This window comes from Vulpes lagopus, chromosome 5 (genome assembly GCF_018345385.1).
Source record: "Vulpes lagopus strain Blue_001 chromosome 5, ASM1834538v1, whole genome shotgun sequence".
Lineage (NCBI taxonomy): Eukaryota > Metazoa > Chordata > Mammalia > Carnivora > Canidae > Vulpes > Vulpes lagopus.
In genome coordinates this window covers 68,232,668-68,251,219 of record NC_054828.1, presented here as the reverse complement: position 1 = coordinate 68,251,219, position 18,552 = coordinate 68,232,668, and the positions used below count along the sequence as shown (strand labels likewise).

The 18,552-nt window shown below is 51.3% G+C and overlaps 2 protein-coding genes across 23 annotated transcripts in view; both read right to left on the bottom strand.

The window, feature by feature from the left end:
* Positions 1-1,812: 1,812 nt before the first annotated feature.
* On the bottom strand, positions 1,813-9,811 carry STAC3 (SH3 and cysteine rich domain 3). 2 transcript variants are annotated; one of them, XM_041756367.1, is made up of 12 exons: positions 9,220-9,811; positions 8,445-8,511; positions 7,907-8,171; positions 6,807-6,904; positions 6,498-6,570; positions 5,496-5,593; positions 3,935-4,001; positions 3,702-3,751; positions 3,324-3,409; positions 3,098-3,149; positions 2,871-3,008; positions 1,813-2,239 (listed from the first exon to the last, which is right to left on the bottom strand). In XM_041756367.1, the coding sequence occupies exons 2-12, from the start codon at positions 8,508-8,510 to the stop codon at positions 2,141-2,143; spliced, it is 1,092 nt and encodes a 363-aa protein (XP_041612301.1). In that variant the 5' UTR covers position 8,511; positions 9,220-9,811; the 3' UTR covers positions 1,813-2,140. The 2 variants fall into 2 exon arrangements, with proteins under 2 accessions (XP_041612301.1, XP_041612302.1); XM_041756368.1 differs by lacking the exons at positions 6,498-6,570; positions 6,807-6,904; positions 7,907-8,171; positions 8,445-8,511; positions 9,220-9,811 and adding an exon at positions 5,837-6,045.
* Positions 9,812-11,347: 1,536 nt separating this feature from the next.
* R3HDM2 (R3H domain containing 2) overlaps positions 11,348-18,552 on the bottom strand; it is a 161,730-nt gene continuing 154,525 nt past the window's right edge. For all 21 annotated transcript variants that reach the window (XM_041756344.1, XM_041756343.1, XM_041756354.1 and 18 more), the window contains 5 exons: positions 16,187-16,356; positions 15,198-15,345; positions 13,847-13,944; positions 13,417-13,501; positions 11,348-12,384 (listed from right to left, as the gene is read on the bottom strand). In XM_041756344.1, coding sequence (XP_041612278.1) covers positions 12,044-12,384; positions 13,417-13,501; positions 13,847-13,944; positions 15,198-15,345; positions 16,187-16,356 — 842 coding nt within the window. In that variant the 3' untranslated portion in view covers positions 11,348-12,043. The remainder of the gene's footprint in view (positions 12,385-13,416; positions 13,502-13,846; positions 13,945-15,197; positions 15,346-16,186; positions 16,357-18,552) is intronic.

Genomic DNA, 18,552 nt, shown 5'->3' with positions numbered 1-18,552 from the left:
GGTTGTGTCCTGGCCCCGGGGGAACCTGGCCCCTCCTCCGGTCTGTTTTCAATTCAGTCCGTTCCTTGGCCCAGACTTATGACCTTTGCTGTGTGTGGCAACATCATCCATCACCTCGGCGCGGCTTGCCTTGGCTTGCCTTGCGGGAGTGAGGGGCGGTGGGGTTCACCCAGGGCGCTGTTGCCGCCGCCTCCCCCGCAGGAGCCCTGCTCTGGGCGGCGGCCTGGGCTCGCGGGGGGCCAGTGCTGGGGGGAGGGCGGCCAAGAGCGATACTGGCCGTCCCCAGCCCTGGCACCCAAGCGCTGGCCTTCGGGCCGCACAGCCGGCCTGCCCGCTCCTCCCGCCCTCCCTCTCTCGGGCCCTTTGCTTAATTTCCTATTAACTGCTGATAAATCCAATTAAACAGCCGCTCTAATTAGGGACAGCTGCCGGCTCCGCGAGGCGGGGGGGGCGGTGCCCCCCCGAGTGTAGGGGGAGCACAGCAGCTCCCTCTGCTTCTCGGCACCCCCACACCAGCATCGCCGCCCAATGAGCCAGTAAATTGGTTTTGCTTCTGCGTTGTGGGGGGGCCCTCCGAGGATCCCGCGGCTCTGGTTTTGAGTCCCCCAGATCTCTTGATGGAGACACGCGCGGCCCGAGTCCTGGCGTCGCCGGCCCGGGACCTGCGACCACCCCGCGCTGGGCCTCCCTGGGCAGGCGTGGCCCGGGCGGGAAGGGGGCGACCGGCGTGTGTGGCGGTCGGGGGCTGCCGTGACCTGCTCCTCTGCCGGCCCAAGCGCGATTACGGGGCTGCCGCCCCCAGGCGCCCGGGCCAGTCAAGGGCGCGGGAGCGGGAGTTCCCCGCGCTTCCCCACCCCCACCGCGCCTCAGCCTTCGGCCAGGAAGGGGAGCGCGGCCGTCCGGGCCCTCCTCTTCCCCAGCCCAGCTGAGCCTCTGCCGTCCCCCCGCCGGCAGCAGATGGTGCCCGGGCTCCCGCTGCCAACCTTGCCAGGCGGTGCCAACCCCAGGCCTGGCAGACAGCGGGCAGAGGAGCATCTCCTGACTGGCGGGCCGGCCCTCCCCCATCCGCCATCGGGCTCCAGACCCTGCCGGCCCGACCCCAGGGACCACCCCAGGCCGCCTCCCGCTGCTCAGCTCCCAGGTCCCCAAACTCCTCGTAGCCTTCAGCTCCCTTCCCTACACCTTCCCGCTCCTCGCCACCTGCCACCCTGACCGGGGCCGGCGCATTTGCATATTTGCATATGCAAACAATAACATTTGCATACGGCGCGCCGCGGGGGGGTCTCCGCGTGAGCCGCTCTGCTGGCCACCCGGCGCCCTCGCACCCGGTACCTGTCGCGAAGGGCTGGGGCGGGGGCCGCGCGGGAGGGGTGAGGCCCCCCGGCCTCGCTCGCTCGGCTCCCGGAGGACTCGAGGAAGTGTTGCCATGGAGACGGCACGCACCCCGCCCCCTCCCCGGCCCAGGGTCTTCGGCGCGGAGTCTCAGGTTCGCTCCTCCCGCGCCCCCTCCCCCGCCCGGGCCTCCGCTCTCCAACCGAGATCGTGCATCGCCCCCTGGCGGCGCAGCTCGGCACTGAGCCGCCTCCGAGACGGAAGGGCGCTCCCCGCCGCCAGGTGCCGCGGCCGCCGGGGCGCGGGCTGGGGACTCCGGGCGGGGCCCCCTTCGCGGACGGCACCTGTACCCCCACCTGCCATCGGCCTCAGCCCCGGGGAAGGCAGTGTACCCGACGGTGGTGAGGGGACACAGCTGGGGGGTCCCGCCGCCGCCTCGTAGGCCCTCTCCTCGGCCCCCAGTTAAAGAATAAATTTTGCTAACTTTTTTCAAAACTTTAATACATTCGCAATATTCGACAGTTCGCCTCCCACAGCCCCGGGCGCCTCCGGGTAGCGACGCGGTCTTCCTTTTCCAGCTCTCACGGGCTGGGCCGGGAGGTCGCAGGCGAGGCTGTTCCGCGTCCCCGGCATCCCCGCCCGAGGCCGGGGGAGGGGGGCAGTCCCTTCCCGGGAGCCCCGTCACGCTCTCCGGGCCCTCCCGCCCCTCCCGCCCCAAGCACGGCTGCTGTCGCCCCTTCCTCCCCAACCTCCCCTGGGCCCGCCCAGAGTGGGGCCTGGGTATCTCCCGGCCGTAGCGCCCGCGCGCCTAAATCTCCTCCAGGAAGTCGGCGGGGAACAGCCCCACCTTGCGGCCGGTGTAGACCTTGACGTAGCCGCCGGCTTCATCTCCTTTCTGGACCACGATCTGAATGAAGGATTAAAGGTTTAGGGAGAGGAATCAAGGGAAAAGGTAGAAGCGGGAGAGCAGTGGTGCCTGGATTTATGGAGGCCTATCCTAGCCCCATGAAGGGGTTAAGATCTGTAAGGAGTGTGGTTTGCCGAGGAACCCTGGGGCCTGGGATTGGACTGGGGCACCAGGGCTACCTGGTCCGTCCCTCCCTTCCTCCCTCCCTCCCTCTCTTCCTTCCTTTTTTCTTTCTTTTCTTTCTTTCTTTCTTTCTTTCTTTCTTTCTTTCTTTCTTTCTTTCTTTCTTTCTTTCTTTCTTTCTTTCTTTCTATTTATTTGAGAGAGAGCACGAGCACAAGCAGGGGGAGGGACAGAGCTGACTCCCCACTGAGCGGAGAGCCCATTGGGGCTCTGTCCCCAGACCCTGAGATCATGATGCCAGCCAAAGTCAGATGCTTAACTGACAGAGCCACCCAGGTGCCCCTATCTTTATTTTAAAGAGAGAGCACAGCAGGAGGAGCAGGGGGAGAGGGAGAATCTCAGGTGACTCCACCCTAAGTGCCCAGTCCATGCAGGGCTCAATCTTCCCACCCTGAGGGGAAACCAGGAGTTGGTTGCTGAACCCACTGCGCCCCCCAGGTGCCCCTACCTGGTCCTTCTTGAGAGTGATCTGCCCTATTTCACGGTTTCCCACGAAGGATCTGGTCACTCGGTGCACACGCTCTCCAGCCCGGACCCGAATGATGAAGTTTGGAGGAAAAAATCCAACCTTCTCCCCTATTTTCCCCTAGAGGAGATGGCAGGGAGAATCAGTCTCTTGGTCTCAGATTCTAAAGTCAACCAATGTCCCACCCTAGCCTCAGCCAGTTCTCTTACCCGCCACCACTCCTCATTGGAATCATCAATGACTGTGATCTTCTCTCCAGGCCTGGGAGAGGCAGGGAGAGGCCTCTGAGATTTAGGGGGCTTACTTACCTATCTGGCCCAGGTCCAGCCCCAACAGGCTCCAAGCCCTGAGTGTCCCCTTTTCCTTTCCCATAGGGAGCCAGGCTCTCCCTCTCCACTCCCAGTATACACCCATCCCAGTCCTAAGGCCTCTCACGGGAAATCCAGGTCGTCCTTCTCCAGGGCTTTGAATCGATAGAGAGCCACAAAGTAGTGAGACTGCTGGAAGCCAGGCTGCTTGTGCTGGGGGTGAAAGGAGGTGATGAGTCTCTGGGCTCCTCTGTCCCACATTGAGGGTCAGGAGTCCAAGGCAAGGACATTCTCCAGGCACACTACATTACAACTCTCTTCCAGGTCCCTGAACTAAGAGGAATCTGTTGTGTACATGAGTATGGGGTGTGTGTGTGTGGTGGAAAAGGCAGGTTAAGGGTGATGGGAACCCATGGAGTAAGTGTGAACTTTTGCTGAGGCCCAGGTGGTATCGACCTGGGTTGGGGAGAGGATTGGGGTCCATGCAGGGAGAGACGAGTCTCACTTTGTCATCAGGTGTCTTCTTTTCAGCCTTCTTATCCCCTTCAGGGTTTCCTGGGGTGGGAAACACCAACAAACTCTCTAGCTTCTGGAAGGTAGTCCTCATTCTTTTACTCTTCTGTTGCAGAGCCACTTTTATCTCCAAACCTGGCATACCCTTTGGCCCTCCATTCCCTGTACCAGAGCAGAGCCCCTGATCCTACTCCATTTCTAGGGATGGAGGTGGGTGACACTCACCATCCTGGGGTTTGCCTTCCTCTGGTCTGGCAGGCTCTGGCTCCTCTTCCATCATGGCTGCTAGAGGCTGGAGGGGGTACAAGAGTTAGGAAGATGCTCTCCTGGGAACCCATGCTTGCCCTGGCTCTCCAGCCAGGCCAGCCAACTATAGAATAATAGGATCTCAGGATTGGAAGGAGCCTTGGAGGAAATACCCAGTTCAACCACCAGCTTAATGCCTGAGCTTCCTGTAAAACATCCTGGCAGGTGGACCATCCACATTGTGCTTGAATGCAGCTAATGACAGGAGCTCACTACCTTACAAAGTAAGCTCATGCAATTTGAGGGCAATTCCCTAAATTTAACCTATTCAGTCTCCCTGTAATGTTTAGTCATCAGTCCTGATTTGGCCTCTGGAGCAACAGAGAACATAGTCCCTTTAAATCATCCCCTCCTCCATTCCAGGATTCCAGGATTTTTACTATGTCTGCTCTTAAAAATACTCCAGTGTGTAAGAGAAAAATGGGCAGCATGGTTTTTTTAATTCCCTTAAGAGAATAGAACCTGAGTGTGCTTGCCTTTCTGAAAGAAGTCAAATCACATTGCTAGGGCCTTGTAAGTCTTAGTTCATTCTACAGAAATCGCTAATTTGTACCCAACTTCCATATCAGCTACTCAGAAGCCAATTCCTACAGTTTTTGTACAGTTGATTTCTTTGATCCAAGAGCAGACATGTTCATTTTCCTTACAAAACTTCAAATTATTGGTTTTGAGCTTTTCTTCTAGTCTCAAAATATTTGAATATACTATTCAGTGTATAAGTTTCCCCTCCTAGGTTTCCCACAGACTTAAGGGATAATACTATTTATACATTCATTTGCATCAATGAGAAAAATCTCTGTAGATGAGGACTGAGGACCAACTCATGTTATAAGGTATCAGAAATCTCCCTTTAGCTAGGCACTCTCTAAAGGACCTGGATTCTTTGGGCATAGTCATTCATCCAATTTTAGGACTCCAACTAACTGTTATCCACATCAGTCCATCCTGGTTTTCCAGAAAGATATAAGGATATGCTAACAAATTCTTTGCCAAACTGAATGCAAGTCTATGGCATCACCAATCTAGTAACCCTATTACGAAAGGAAATGAAGTTGCTTTTGGCTGCTAGCTTAATGCTTCAGTTTCCTCATCTATAGGATAAGTGAGTAAGTTCAGATGATATTCATGGACCCTTCATGGCTCTAGAATTGATTGCTTGGCATGATAGGTTTGCTTCCCCAAATCCAAAAGCATGGCTCTTGCCTCTGTTGTCTAGCAATGCCAGGAGCCTGGGGACCTAACCTTCAGTAGGTTATGGTGCTTAATCTGACAATTCCAGAAGGGAGTTTCTAGAGAAAACACATGCTATGGCAGGAATTCTCAACCCAAGGCTCTCTAAAATTGCATGCAAAAATTAGTTGGGTTATGTGCAATTTTAGGGGAAGAGAATCCCTAGCTTCTGTCAGCTTTCCAGAGAGGAGACAGGACCTGCTCTGTGGAATCTCTTGGAGGGACCTCAAGAGGAAGGTATGGTGCTCACATTTTTCTTATCTGCCTGTCCCTTCTTCCGTTCCTTGTTTGCCATGATCACCCCAGTGCGCAAGGTTTCAAACACAGGATCATTGTGATTGGCAGCAGCTAGTGGGAATGGGAGAAGAAAGAAGCCATTACTGGGGAAGCAGGGAAAGACTTGAAGGAAAGAGACCTTCTAAGTAAGGGAGAGGTGGGATTAAGTAGATGGATACATGTGTGTGAGTGTGTGTGTGTGTGTGTGTGTGTGTAGGATTAGGGTGGGGTCAGGTGGGCATATCTAGGTCATCAATCTATAAAGAGCTATAAAAACATCACTGGGAATGTAATGTGATGGAGAAAAATACTTACCAGCACTCCTTCCAGGCAGAGCATTATATGATGTTGGAAAGACAACTTTGCTAATAAGTTGCTTGGGAGTTGGGGAATGCTCACAATCACTATTCTCCTTTTAAGGAGAATGGTCCTTTAACTGCTGGCTTTTGTTCTGCTGAGTGGCATGTGCAAGCTGGAGTGCTGCCACCAGTGGGTTCTTCTTTTTTCCACCCATGCTCCTCATAAAGATCAGCCTCTCCTCCAAATAAATGTTGAGTAAAATTGTCAACGAATATGTTTGTAAGGGTCGCCAAATTATGAATCTGCCCAGGATGCCCACAGCTCTTGGTCTAGCCCTGAGACTGGTATTACTCTGTCACAAGGATTAGGACAGTCAAGAATTCTTGTTCTTGCTTAGAAATAGTTTTACATATGAAGAGCCCAGAGTTTGAAGCTAGGCAGATGAAGGTTTCAGTCTTGGCTTTGTCTTCTGCTAGTGGTGTGGAGCCCTCGCTTAATCTTATCTTCCCTCAGCTATAAAATAGGAATATTGACTCTGTATTCAAGATGGTAGGTTGAGCAAGAACCATGGGAAATAGAATCTTTCTGTTTCAGAATTTGGCTTCCAGATCTAGAGGTGGTGCTGGAACCATCTCTAGGCTTGCCCTTTCCCTCGGGTCCCACATGGAGCACTTACAGAGATCTTTGACACAAGCGTACTGCTGGTTGCTGTAGAGTGGGGAGCTATAGGCCCGGTGGAAACCAGGGGGCTGTAGGGTGGGATGGGAGAAAGCATTAGAGACAGCAAGCTATGGCCCAGAACCCCATCTCTCCCATGAGTAAACCCCTTCTTGGGGTAAGAGATGGGCTGAGAAAGAAAAAGCAGGGAAATGGATGTGATGACTTGGGAGGGACCGGGGGGGGGGGGGGGGGGGGGGGGGGACTGCAAGGGGGGAGCTGGCAACACGTCCCCTCCCTTCCTTCTCGCTCCCCAGAGCCTACTCACGATCTTGCCGAAGCATCTCTGCATCTCCACATAGGACTGACAGTGCTCGTGGATGTTAGTTTTGCAGTTCTTACAGCGAAGCCCAAATTTGTTGTTGACTTGGGAAAAGCAAGAACATTTGGGTCAAGTTCTCCATTGCCCCTTCCTTTTTGTACCAGTGCTGCTACTCTAGCTCTCAGGTCCCTTTTTGGTCTAGGACCACACTCTCGGGTTTTTGTTTTTTTAAAAATATTTATTTATTCATGAGAGAGAGAGAGAGAGAGAGAGAGAGGCAGAGACAGAGACAGAGGGAGAGGGAGAGGGGGAGGGGGAGGGAGAGGGGGAGGGAGAGGGAGAGGGAGAGGGAGAGGGAGAGGGAGAGGGAGAGGGAGAGGGAGAGGGAGAGGGAGAGGGAGAAGCAGGCTCCATGTAGTAAGCCCGCTGTGGGACTCAATCTGGAGACTCCAGGATCATGCCTGAGCCAAAGGCAGACAGATGCTCAACTGCTAAGCCACCCAGGGGGTCCCACACTCTCTTTCTAATGGTGTTGATTTTTTATTTTTATTTTTTATTTTATTTTTTTTGGTGTTGATTTTTTAAAGATTACTTTTTTATTTGACAGAGAGAGAGAGAGAGAGCGCGCACGCGTGCACGGGCAAGAGAGGGAGGAACAGAGGGAGAGGGACTCTCCACCTCAAGACCCTGAGATCATGATCGGAGCTGAAATCAAGAGTTGGAGGCTTAGCTTAGCCGGCTGAGCCACGTCTGAGCCAGGTCTGAGCCACCCCTGCGTTTTCTTCTTCTTCTTTTTTTAATGTTTCTTTTTTTTTAATTTTTTATTTATTTATGATAGGCACACAGTGAGAGAGAGAGGCAGAGACACAGGCAGAGGGAGAAGCAGGCTCCATGCACCGGGAGCGATCCTGGGTCTCCAGGATCGCGCCCTGGGCCAAAGACAGGCGCTAAACCGCTGCGCCACCCAGGGATCCCCTCACCCCTGCGTTTTCTTAAAGCTGCCTCTTGCTCCAGTCTGCCTGCTATACAAATGCGCCTCTCCTGAGCCCATTCCCCCACCTCCTGCCTTCAACATCACACTCTCTCCACTTCCCTTCGTGACTCACGCACAATCATCCGGGCACAGACATCACAGAACTTGGGCTTCTTGAAGAAATGATCTTTGAATTTGTGAGGCTTATCATTGACAAGCTTAGGAGGTTCTGGGGGTGGCTCTTCCTCCTCTTCTTCTTCCTCCTCTTCCTCATAGATGTAGTAGATGGGCCCACCCCCAGCTCCCACTGCCTCCCCATTGGCCTGGGGCTCTGGGGGAAGCTCCATCTCCTTTGTCCCGGGAGACTCCTTCCTGAATAACTGCTTCAGCCGCTGTAGCTGAGGGAGGAAGGGGATGGGGGAAGGGAGGAAACCCAAAGTTAAAAGATCTGTCATGCTCTCCAGAGCAGGTAAGGCTGACTACTAACTACACATTTTTCCAGTGTGGGCAAGGGGCACACCCCAGGATTAGGAGGTATTGGGGGATGCAGGTGCTGGCTAGCATTCTGACAACAGATGAGTCACATACAAGTGAGATTAATTCAAGCATTCTTGAAGGGCTGCAGTGGCTTCCCAGCTCCCCATACCCGGTGGTCACAGGCCCAGACTCACCCCACTTTGCCGAGTCTCTGCTGGGAAGGAGGGCTTAGGGACCTCCAGCACCTCCTTTTCTGTCATCCTGCAAGAGGTTGGACCCCACTATGAAATCTAATCCCTGACTGCCGTTCTTCCTGTCCTAATTCCTGTCCTTCACTGTAGGGTGGTTCTTGGAGATTTTAGGAGAAATTTGGTTAAACAGAAATCCTTATACATAGGCTTATCGACAGATTCCATGGAGGTCCAGGGAAAAGCACAGCTGACTAAAGAACTTCCCAACCAGCTCCTGATACCCATCCTTCCCCACTGAGGGGCAACCCAAGTTGACAGCCCCAACACTGTTCAAAGCTGCATGGCTTAGAGATTTTCCTGGTTTCTCCTGGGAATTTGTGGGCAAGAGGGATGTGACACACACCTTCCCAGATCCCTTTTCTTCAAGAGGTTTAATGTGTCCAGAAGCATGCTTGGAGGGATGGGCTGGGAACATCTGTTCACCCATACCCCTTTCTTGAGTCCCGGGGGCCCAGGGCCTACTTCCCAGCCTGCCTGTCCTCAGCTATTTTAAGTTTTCAGAGTAATATGAGCCTTTCTTTCCCTTACTACTCCATTCCCTTGACCCCACCTCCACCCCACCCTCCAATCCTAGCTCTTGTCCTGGAATAATAATTTCACTCCTAAAACCCCAACTACTCACAAGCAAGAGAGAAACGAAGACATTGAATAGGCTACAGATTGGGAAAGCTGCAGGGAGCAGTTTTGGCAATGGACAGAGGACGAAGAGGCAACTTACGTTTGGGATTCCCTAAGTCAGCCCACAGTCTGTGGAGGGAAGAGGGAGCCCCTGGGGTCTTGATGGTGGTGCTGGGGGAGGAGTGGTCCTCTTCCTTGGGGGCTAAGCCCCCCCAGTACCCTCTGTACTCACACCGGCTACCCAGACGTTATTTGTAGACCTCCCAGTCTCTTGCCTTGGTGTCAGAGCTGAAATGACAGGGCTGGAGGAAAGTGGACAGCTGAGCGACACAGCTGACACAGAGAAATTGGACACGGGGAGGTCTGGGCTGGGCTGGACCCTAACTCCTCCCATCCCCCAGAGCTGCTATGCCCTGGTTTTTTTTTTATCTATGGTGTACAGGTCAGTTCTGGCTAAATTCAAGAAGGGACAGTGTCTGTTCATGTTGCATACTTCATTTAGGTGATTTTGGATGACTGAAGATAAAGATGAAATTGTAAACAGTTTTCCCCAAGGTCCAAATACATCTCCGATTCTACCTTCCCTGGACCTACTTTAGAAACTAGCTTTTGATTTTTCAGCCATTGGCTTCTTGTGGCCATGTGTTTTTACACCCTCAAGCACTCATCTAGCTTCAAACCTTTAGGAAGGAAAGAATTTGAATTCTCAGAGGTTTCCTATCAGCCAGACTAGACTGCATCCTTATCCATGGGTGGTGGGAGGGGTACCCTGCTCCGATCCTGAAAGGTAGTGAGGAACATGCATAGTACTGCTTTATTCCCTCCAGTGCCCCAGGAACATCTTCCCTCCATTCTAAAATCTTGTCCTCAGGGTGAAGGGAAATCTAAGAACTACTGAAAAAATCCAGGCTGGGACTTCCATCTGAGGGGCTCTGGGGGATTGCGGGTCTGATGGTCAGGTAGGTAGAGATGGTCTTGTTCACACTGGACAGAAGGCAATAGCTACCACACAGGGCGGGTTTTATCTTCAGTAAGTAACGTCTGCCTCCCCATGAGGATTGCAAACTTTTGGAGATAGGATAGCTGAGCCCCACACTTCGAAATCATTTTGATTCCCTGATTCCATCTCCCTCATCTGATGCCCCAGTATATGAACTTATGGGTCAATGAGATATCTGGCATCTTATCTCGCAGGGATGCAGCCTTCTCCTACTCTGGGCTGTGACATGGCTGAAAGAGAAGATAGTCCCATCTCGGAGGACAGCCATTTGGATGTGGTCATGTAGTGCTGCTTTATCCCTTGTATCTGTAAGAAGTAAAGGATTATGTTGGAGGCTGGGTCAGACAAGCCTCAGAGGAGCCTGGCTAGAGATACTGCTACCCACACCCAAGAGATTTCCAGGGTAATGTGCTTTGTCATTTCTGTCACTGCTCTTTTTTCTTTCTTTAAGGGGTGGGTGAGATCGAGCAGGGCCTGCGGGATGGCTCTTAATGGTCTGACGGGCTGCACAACAACAGGGCTAGCTTTGAGAAGCCTCAGCGAGAGGAAAAGCTCCATCCATACGGGATGGGTAACGTCTGCTTTTCACCTTTCTTCAGTTGCATAGGACAGGGACTGCTGAGTATGCCTGGATAATATGGGATCTCGGCACTGCAAGTTCAACTGACAAAGCTTTTATTGTAAGAAACATCCACTTCTGTTCTACCATGCAGAACCCAATGGCTTTTGTATTAAAGAAGGACCCAAGTCCTCCATCCCTGAAGAGTTTTCAGAAGATCAGATTCTGGACACATATAAGGCCACCATCTCAACCCAGTTCTGGACCTCGCTCACCCCTCCCCAGCTCAGCCACAAGGGACCCTAAAGGAGTATCACAGAATTAACAAAATGGAAGGAACCTCAGAGGTAGGCCAGTGAGTCCAAGTCTCTTATTTTACTAATAAGGACTCAGAGGTCTGGAGTTGAGAAGTGATGTGTCTGATGAAACCACACTTGGAGAGTTAGGAGAGCCCAGAACAAAGGTCCCATTAGAGACCCAGCCATCTGTCAGAACATTATGTACAAGGACGGGGGTGGGATGCACGGAACAGTGTTAGGAAGGTATGTGTGCATAGGCTAGGGAAAGTGATCCTACGTGAAACCCCTCCAATAGCTGTGGGATTGTACCTACGCAGGACCTCCAACCCCCACCCACACCAGGGCAGCAACAGAGAAACAGGGACTGACGTCCAGTGACAGATTTTTTTTTTTATATTTAAAAACAAAATCAACCTCCCCCCAAATAACCCCCCAAACAAACAAAAAATCAGATTAAATAAAATTTACAGTGAATATACCCAGCAAACATCTGTATGTGCAATTAAATACTGTCTGTTACTGCGGCACGAACCTCAAACAAACAATATACAAGTGTTCTGGGAGGTGGGGAGGAGGCCCAAGTATTAACTCTTTGGGGTTTGGGGAGACAAGATGGGGGAAGTGAGAGAAAGGGGAAATCAATTTTGCTTTTCTTAATTCTGTCCATATAAATATATTCATAAAGACCAGAAATGAAAAGGGAGCTTGGGATAGTAAGGGGATTTAATAGGGGAGTGTGGGACCCTCCCAATTCTATCTGACCAAAAATATGAAAAAAATTAATTTCATGGTGGGAGAAGAGATAAAAAATGACAGAAGAGGATGGGAAGGAGAGGGAAGCAAGGGAGGGCCAACCAGGGAAAACGAGGGGACCCATGGCAGGGGGGGGGGAGGCGAGAAGGAGTCCAGTGCCAGTGTGTCTGTTCCGTCTTCATCCCCACTGTCTCAGGCTCCAGTTCAGTGTCTGTCACCTTCCTTTCTGCCTCTGTCCATGGTCTGTCAGGATCCCTCGATCCCTTCCACCCTGCCTCCACCCCTACTGTGCCGGACCCTTCCCCTCCTCCGTTTATTGGGAGCTGGCTCGCTCCAGGATCCTCAGGTCATAGTTCTTTTTGGCCACTCGAAGTTTGAAGCGACTCACAGAGTTGTTGAGGCGAAGGGAGGCATTCTGGGCAGCCAGGGGGCTGGGAAACACAGCCACGATGGTGTACAAGGCAGCGAGGTCCGCGTGGCGGCCGTTCTCAGCAGTCCCACCGTTGTCCCCCCCGCCCCCGCCAGGCAGCCCCTGAGCATCCTTGAGCCATTGAATCTTGGCGCCGGACATGGCGAGCTGAGTGAAGAGTTTGTCCGCCTCAGTCCGAGTGATGCCCTCAGGGAGATCTGTTACCTCCAGCACCCGGCCCAGTACTGGAAGGGGAGGAGAGAGGCCACGGTTATGAGAGGTAACTGTATGAAGGCCCAGCAAGCGGCCAGCAGAGAGGTCTGCAGAGCTGACCCAAGTCTATAGATGGCGTCCTCAAAAACTTGGCCTCACCCACTTAGCCCATCCCTCCTTCCCTAAATCATCCCAATACCCCACCATCGAGGCAGCTAAGAGAAGCCAAGAAATCTTTTTCTTCTCTTATACCAAGAAGAAACTGGGGATCAGAATCCCAGATTTCTTCAGATCTGGAGACCTACACCTCAGTTCTTGCACCAAGTCAGTAGCCCAATCTGAAATATATCCCACAGTCGTCTCCTTGCCAGAGGCTGGCCCAAAGAGATCCTACTTCCTTATCATCTAGGGAAGTCCATTTCCCTTTCTTTCCTTGTTTAGCAAACCACTCCAAGTAGGGGGTAATCTGAGAGATCTTGTATGCCTAGTGGGGAAGGCCTGCAGGGGGATTACTCCCTCAAATTCTCTTCTCGAGCTTCTCCTAAAGGACTAGGAGAACTTGGAACTACCAAGGCAGACATTCTAGATTAGGGTCAGGACCACTCCTACAAGACTTTTTTTGTTAACAGGCTCAGCATCTCCCACCATTGTTATACTCAATTTTTATCATCACCTTTCCCAGGACCTGAAATGGCTTAATAAGGAGGACTGAGACACTTCAATTCTTCGGTTTCTCCTTGCTCTTGAGTACAAAAGGGTCTTCTTTCTCTCTTTTTTTCTTTCTTTCTTTCTTTATTTCTTTCTTTCTCTTTCTTTTCTTTTCTTTTTAGAGATTTTATTTATTTATTTGAGAGTGAGGGAGAGAGAGAGAGAGCGCGCACAAGCAAGGGGAAGCAACAGGCAGAGGGAGAGGGAGAAGCAGACTCCTCACTGAGCAGGGATCTGGATATGACCTGTGCCCAGGGACCCCAAGAGTCCTATTTCTACTCTCCACCCTTAAGCTGGCTCTTCTCACTTGTCCTGGGCTAGTAATGCAGGCTGGAGAAGTGAGCACCTTCACTCACCAACATCTGTTGTCCCCAGGTCAGTGGAGGCAGATTTGAGTGCTTGTCTCTTGCTCCGGTTTCCATGCTTCAATCCACTCTGTCCCTTCAACATTTGAAAGATAACTCTCATCCTAGGTAAACAACACCGAATGCGCGCATCCCTAATGTCTGTCTGAGAGATTAAGGAGCAGCATCCGCCCTTGAAGACCTTGCCCCATCAGGCAGGTAGGGTGGCCAGAGTGGCCCCTGAGAAACCGAGTCCTTCCCCTCTTGGCACTGGGGTCAGATGGGAAGAGTGAGTCTGAGTCTGAGAGAGGGGTAAGGCCCCTCCCACTTTGTTTACTCTCACTGTGCCATCTCCCCTGTCCACCCCACTGGTTGAGGTGAATGGCTCCGAGATAGGGGCCTGATGAGAAGACGGATCTGATGGCCCGTCAGGCACCCTTACCTGGTGTACCGTGTAAGTTGACTGGCCATGGAGCAAGGGAGGGCAAATAGACAGATTGTACTGTAATGGCTGGCCCAAGAGGGAGTAGCGCCCATCACCTAGGAAGGAAGAGCAGATGGTTTTCCGGGAGTTAGAATTTCATGATACGACTTTTATGAGACTTCAGGGGACTTTGGAGATAGATGACAACAATGCATACTTTTTCTATGTTAGGAGTGCCCATGTGACTGACTAAAGAGTTGTCTCTTTTCCTAAACCCCTTGGCTCTCAGCTCTATCTCAGACAAATAGGGCTTTTACTTCCCTTACCCTTGAAGAAGGAAGGCCTCTGTCCACTGCAGATGAAAGGCCCTGTGGGAAACCTACAGATCCTTATGAATGTTTTTCATTTCTTCCTTTGCTTGCTTGCTTCCTTCCTTCAAGTAGTCTCTATGCCCAACATGGAGCCTGAGCTCCAAGCCTGAGATCAAGAGTCACAGACATGCTATACTGACTGAGGGCAAGCCCCATACCATTAATTTCTTATATAGACTCTCTGCCCCAAATGCAGGGCTGAAGTTTCTGACTCCTGTTGCGTGACAATCCAGTGAGTGGATAAGAGTACAGGCTTGGAGCCAAATTGCATAGGTTCAAATCCTGGCTCTGTTACTGGAGGTGAGAGATTGGGTATGTTTTCCCTTCATCAGTGTTGCTGAGAAGGTTGAATAAATACAAGACATGCAAAGCATGTATAGTTAAGCACTGTAAGGGTTACTTTATTATTGATAAATGTTAGATTTCAAAGCTCTTTAAAGTTTTTAAACCATATTCTCATCTGATTTTTAATACTGCATGTAACAGCCAAGACAGAAATAGATATATTAGGTCTTTACAGATTTTATAGATTAGGAAATTGAGTTCTGGTTCCAAGTCGAAGTAACATGCTCAACACCACAAAGCTAGTTAGTGGCAGAACATGAACTTGAACCCAACTCCAGTGTTCTCTCTTCTAAAACCACAGTTTCTGACACAGCCCCATATTCTCAGCCCTCAGACTCAGTACTGATGAGTTCAACTCTTGGGTTTGTTAGAAAGTTCACGGAGTTTCTTCTCTGGGCTCACAGTCACTTACCTTACTTGGTAGTAAGTACTAAATATGTAAAGGAGGTCTGCAGTCAGCTGACTATGGGTGGCACTAAAGAGGGGCAAGTGTGCTTGGCCTAAACAGGGATATAAAGGAAGAGATGGCTCCCAGAGTTGGATGACCAGCCACACCAGTTTTCCTGCCTGTTGCTACCATCTAGATCTTCCCACTTGGGAATGGACTGCAAAGGGTGAATTTGGTAGCAGCCAGCCCTAATCTAACCCCTTACCCTGTGCTGGACCCCCAGGCCGGGGGAACTGTGTGAGGACAGGAAGGGGACTGAGTCCTGTGCAGACACTGCTGAGGCTGGTGACAGGAGAGGGTGCTGGAGACTGGGTAGGAGATGTGACGGGGCTGCTGCTCATTTGAGTGTTGGCCTGTGGGAGAGAGGAGCACGCATCATACACACCAAAAATGATTCTCTGGATGTTCCTATGGCTTGGCTTAGAATTCACTTTGCTCAGAACACTTCCCTTGCAGAACTCTGTCAAAGTCAGATTGTTCCTTCCAACAGCCCCCTTAGTCCCTACTTAATCTGTATTAATTAATTAATCTAAAATATTTATTTATTTATTTTTAAATATTTTATTTATTCATTCATGAGAGAGAGAGAGAGAGAGAGAGAGAGAGAGGTGCAGAGACACAGGCAGAGGGAGAAGCAGGCTCTATGCAGGGAGCCTGACATGGGACTCGATCCTAGGTCTCCAGGATCACACCCTGGGCTGAAGGCGGCACTAAACCACTGAGCCACCAGGGCTGCCCAAGATTTATTTTAAAGAGAGAGAGTATGCATGGGGAGGAGTTGGGTCGGGGAGGAGCAGAAGGAGGAGCAGAGGGAGGGGGAGAGGAGGAAAGAATCTCAAGCAGACTCCTCACTGAGTTCAGAGCCCCATGTGGGGTTCGACCTCATGAACCTGAGATCATGACCTGAGTGGAAATCAAGGGTCAGATGAGCCACCTACGTGCCCCAATTTGTATTAATTTAACAGCCACTTTTTGACATAGTGTTTTAAGTATTCTCTTGGCATTTTCAAGTCTGTCTTCCTTAGATTTTGGGTTCCTTGAAAAAAGATGCTCTCCTCTATTTCTTATGATTCTCCCTGAAGAGTGCCCAGGGAAAGACACATAGAAGAGGCTGTTCGGTCAATGGCAAAGATGATTCCCTGAGAAGAATCTGGTCTTCTCCTTGCTAAGACAACGCTGGGTTGCAGGACTCACCTGGGGGCTACTGTCAGGATTGTATAGGTCTCCAGGTTTCTGCCCACGCTGGTCCATGCTGTAATATTTACAGTGACTCCACTGGACCATGGATGGGTTCTGGGGGGGCTGGGGTCCATTAGGGACATTCAGCTGCATGACCACCACGCCTGGTCCAGAAGGTGACACTCCTGAGTGGCAGGAAGAAAGGGGTTAGTTGTGAATTCAAACTATATTTTGACCTTCCAACTAACCCTGAGTGTGAAAACCAGTAAGCAAACCTACCCGCTAGCCTCAGGGCCACTTAAACTGTGTCCTGCCAAGAATCTGAGATAGTTGCTGATTTAGTTTCTTACTCCCCTCTCCTCAAACCAGTGAAAGTTTGAGACATGGGTCCCAGATGCCAATGCTCCCCTGGCCTTCACCTGGCGAGGAGTACTTTGGTACGCTTGGCAGAAAACTACTCCATTTTGTCAAAATCGGGTATTACCAAATGCCCAGGTCAGATTGCTTAAACGTCTGGGCATGGTACACGTCCCAGTCTGGGGCTTGGGCCAGGGCTGCAGGCACGTGCAGGCTTTTCTGGTAATGACTGGTCAGAGATCACTGATCTCTGGTTGCTCTGGAGAAGACTCATGCACACAGGTTCCCTAAGCCAGGCCAGGAAGCACTTGGATTGGGAATGGCACAGAGCTGTATGTCACTTTCAGGAAATGACAAATAATTGGAGGTGCTAAGGCACAGGGTTTATGTAGCGGAAGTGGGAGATGAGATATGTTTATTCATTTATTCAACATTTATTGAACATTTACTATGTGCCAGTTCCTCCTATGCTGGGCACTGTGTGTACAACAAACAAAAGTGGTCCTTGCCCCTATGGGATGGACAGTCTATCAGGAAGTCACATATTAAGCAAACAGCTGATGTCAGAGTTTGAACCACATTCTAGTAAGCGTCTTAATCCCGCAGGTGTTCAGAGAGCTAACTCAAGTGGCTGATGTAAAATGGCTGAAGGAAGGGAGGGACCAGAGGCAGGAAGATAAATTAGAAAGCCACCGAAAAAGAACGAGGAGGTTCTGAATTAGAGCAGTGACTAGGGGAATGGAGTGGAGGTCAGACTCTCAAGTTTTTGCTGACAGATTCAGGTGACCGACTGGAAGTGATCCTGAGGTTTTAGCACAGACAACCATGGGTAGCCTTACCCTCCCACAATCTGGGGGAAGCAAAGAGTTCAGTGTGGAAGAACATTAAACCCTGAATCTTCCTCATGGTGAAAAGCAAGGTAAGGGATCATGGAGAAGCGGACTGAATGACAGTTCCTGCTGGGAGGGATGGGCAGGAGCTCTGCTTCCCCATAGGGGACTGTCCAGCCTGAGAGTTTGCTCTTGACCTCTCAGGCTGTATTTCTGTTGGGGACAGGCTGAGTTCATGTGTGTGTGGTGGGAGAGGACGGGACTGGGGGTGGCCAGCTTGAAAGCCTGCTGCAATGCTGCCGTTTTCATGGCTCAGTGCTCTGAGGTTGCCACTGCTGCCGCCGTCACACTGCTTCCTGTGACGGGAAATGTTGCAGCCTCTGCCCTGGGCACCAGTCATGCTGGGAAGTGACTATGATTGCTTTTCTCAGGTAGCATCGGTCAAAGGCAAGGAAAAGAAGCGGCGGGAGGCTGGAGAGAGCAGCTCAGGAGACACAGCATCTGTCATACCCTGTTCTCCAGTCAATTTGTGGCCCCCACCCTCTGGGTTCATCTAATCAGAGAGCACAAATACTCAGAGCGACAGGCTCGCCTCTCCCCATCCTCTGCCACAGGGGACGGGGTATTCATCAGCGTGGCTTGTAGAAGGGCCACCAGAAAATCGAACAGTTGTGGAGTGTCATGCATTTAACAACTCCCCCCCTTACTATAGTTGCTCTGGGCATTTTCTTTCCCCATCCTAAGAGCCCCACCTGCTCCAACATCCTCCACCAACAAAATTGCAATTGACCTTATTCAAACACCTCATTGCTACCTGAGGGGGCCAACGCAAAAATAATCAAATCTACAGCTTTCTAGAAGGCAGCTCATAATCTGAAGCTAGTGCCTCAGGCCAGGAAAGAGTAGGGGGGGACATGTGAGTGTGTAGGGTGTGGGCATAAGCAAGGCAGTGGAAGCTCTTTCTAATACCAACATGAGCCATAAGGAGCTATTAGAGGGCTCAAGGGGAGGGGGAATGACAACAAAGTCCTCATATTATTTTCTCTAATCTTGACAAAAACAAAGCCAGGGTTTTCAGTCCCAGCATTAGTCCTCCCCACACTGAGCCCTCCCCCACTGGCCTGGAGCATTGTTCCTTCACTCAGCCAGGACACAGAGCACTAGGCTGATGAGCTGATTTTTATGCTTCTCTTC